The sequence below is a fragment of the Mesoplodon bidens genome (assembly GCF_964165515.1).
Source record: "Mesoplodon bidens genome assembly, chromosome: 9".
Lineage (NCBI taxonomy): Eukaryota > Metazoa > Chordata > Mammalia > Artiodactyla > Ziphiidae > Mesoplodon > Mesoplodon bidens.
Window position 1 is genome coordinate 90739226 of NC_138166.1, and position 2166 is coordinate 90741391.

At 42.8% G+C, this 2166-nt stretch overlaps 1 protein-coding gene across 1 annotated transcript; it reads left to right on the top strand.

Moving 5' to 3' along the window:
- Positions 1-207: 207 nt before the first annotated feature.
- On the top strand, positions 208-1638 carry CHRM2 (cholinergic receptor muscarinic 2; the record flags this gene model as incomplete). Its single annotated transcript, XM_081243957.1, has 1 exon — positions 208-1638. The coding sequence occupies exon 1, from the start codon at positions 238-240 to the stop codon at positions 1636-1638; it is 1401 nt and encodes a 466-aa protein (XP_081100083.1). The 5' UTR covers positions 208-237.
- Between the last annotated feature and the right edge of the window lie 528 nt (positions 1639-2166).

Sequence of the window (2166 nt, forward strand, 5' to 3'; positions counted from 1 at the left end):
ATCTTTTGAATCCTTCATTTAAAGTCTTTGCTTTTCATAGGGGGAATTGAGGCAGGTAGTCACAATAAACTTGTAGGAGAAAGAAGGAAGATTTTGGAGTAAAAAATGTAGTTCAAAAGAGAGAAATCTGATATATTTGCAAGCAATGTTTATATTATGTATTTGTTAATTTTATTCTATTTCCCTGCAGGTTTAAATGTGTATTTGGCTACTTGGCTACTGATTAGAGAACACAAAATGAATAACTCAACAAACTCCTCTAACAATGGCCTGGCTCTGACCAGTCCTTATAAGACATTCGAAGTGGTTTTTATTGTCCTTGTGGCTGGGTCCCTCAGTTTGGTGACCATTATTGGGAATATCCTGGTCATGGTCTCCATTAAAGTCAACCGCCACCTCCAGACCGTCAACAATTACTTTTTGTTCAGCTTGGCCTGTGCTGACCTCATCATTGGTGTTTTCTCCATGAACTTGTATACCCTTTACACTGTGATTGGCTACTGGCCTTTGGGACCTGTGGTGTGTGACCTTTGGCTAGCCCTGGACTACGTGGTCAGCAATGCCTCCGTAATGAATCTGCTCATCATCAGCTTTGACAGATACTTCTGTGTCACAAAACCACTCACCTATCCCGTCAAGCGGACCACAAAAATGGCAGGTATGATGATTGCAGCTGCCTGGGTCCTCTCCTTTATCCTCTGGGCTCCGGCCATTCTCTTCTGGCAGTTCATTGTAGGGGTGAGAACTGTGGAGGATGGGGAATGCTACATCCAGTTTTTTTCCAATGCTGCTGTCACCTTTGGCACGGCCATTGCAGCTTTCTATTTGCCTGTGATCATCATGACTGTGTTATACTGGCACATATCCCGAGCCAGTAAGAGCAGGATAAAGAAGGACAAAAAGGAGCCTGTGGCCAACCAAGATCCAGTTTCTCCAAGTCTGGTACAAGGAAGGATAGTGAAGCCAAAAAACAACAACATGCCTGGTAGTGATGATGGCCTGGAGCACAACAAAATCCAGAACGGCAAAGCTCCCAGAGATGCTGTGACTGAAAACTGTGTCCAGGGGGAGGAAAAGGAAAGCTCCAATGATTCCACCTCAGTCAGTGCTGTCGCCTCTAATATGAGAGATGATGAAATAACCCAGGATGAAAACACAGTTTCCACTTCCCTGGGCCACTCCAAAGATGAGAACTCAAAGCAAACATGCATCAAAATTGTCACCAAGACCCAAAAAGGTGACTCATGTACCCCAGCTAATACCACCGTGGAGGTAGTTGGTTCTTCAGGTCAGAATGGAAATGAAAAACAGAACATTGTTGCTCGCAAGATTGTAAAGATGACCAAGCAGCCTGCAAAAAAGAAGCCTCCTCCTTCCCGGGAAAAGAAAGTGACCAGGACGATCTTGGCCATTCTGTTGGCTTTCATCATCACTTGGGCCCCATACAATGTCATGGTGCTCATTAACACCTTCTGTGCACCCTGCATCCCCAACACAGTGTGGACGATTGGTTATTGGCTCTGTTACATCAACAGCACTATCAACCCTGCCTGCTATGCACTTTGTAATGCCACCTTCAAGAAGACCTTTAAACACCTTCTCATGTGTCATTATAAGAACATAGGCGCCACAAGGTAAAACATCTTTGTAAAGAAAGAAGGTAGTCAAGGGGAGCTTGGCGAAAAGAAACAGAATAAAAGAGCTCCTAGTTATCAAATCTCTGCCATTGCACTTTATAGTCTTATCATGGAATGTGCAATTAAGGAGCCCAACAGTGACACTCTTATGGTGCCTGTGCTCCAGTTTGAAACTTGCACCTTATAAACCCTGTCAGTTTAGGAGCAAGGAGACCATTAAGGAGACATGTTGGAACTGTGGATTTAAGAAATGATCTATGCTTTCTCATACTCTCTTGAAGAAGGGCTTCTGAATCTATAATTTTATCTCTGCACAAAAAGAATAATAACCTCACTCCTGTTTTTCATTTTTTTGTTCCCAAGTGTCCATATGAGGATGAAATGCCACAGTTACAAACTAACCTGGAGAGTTAAACATAAAGAAAGCCATTATACAATGGCGAAGTGAACAAAGAAGATCAAAAAAGGATGTAGAAATGGCCTCCGGAGTGTTTAACATATATTATTCTCTTGTTATGGTTTTATGTGG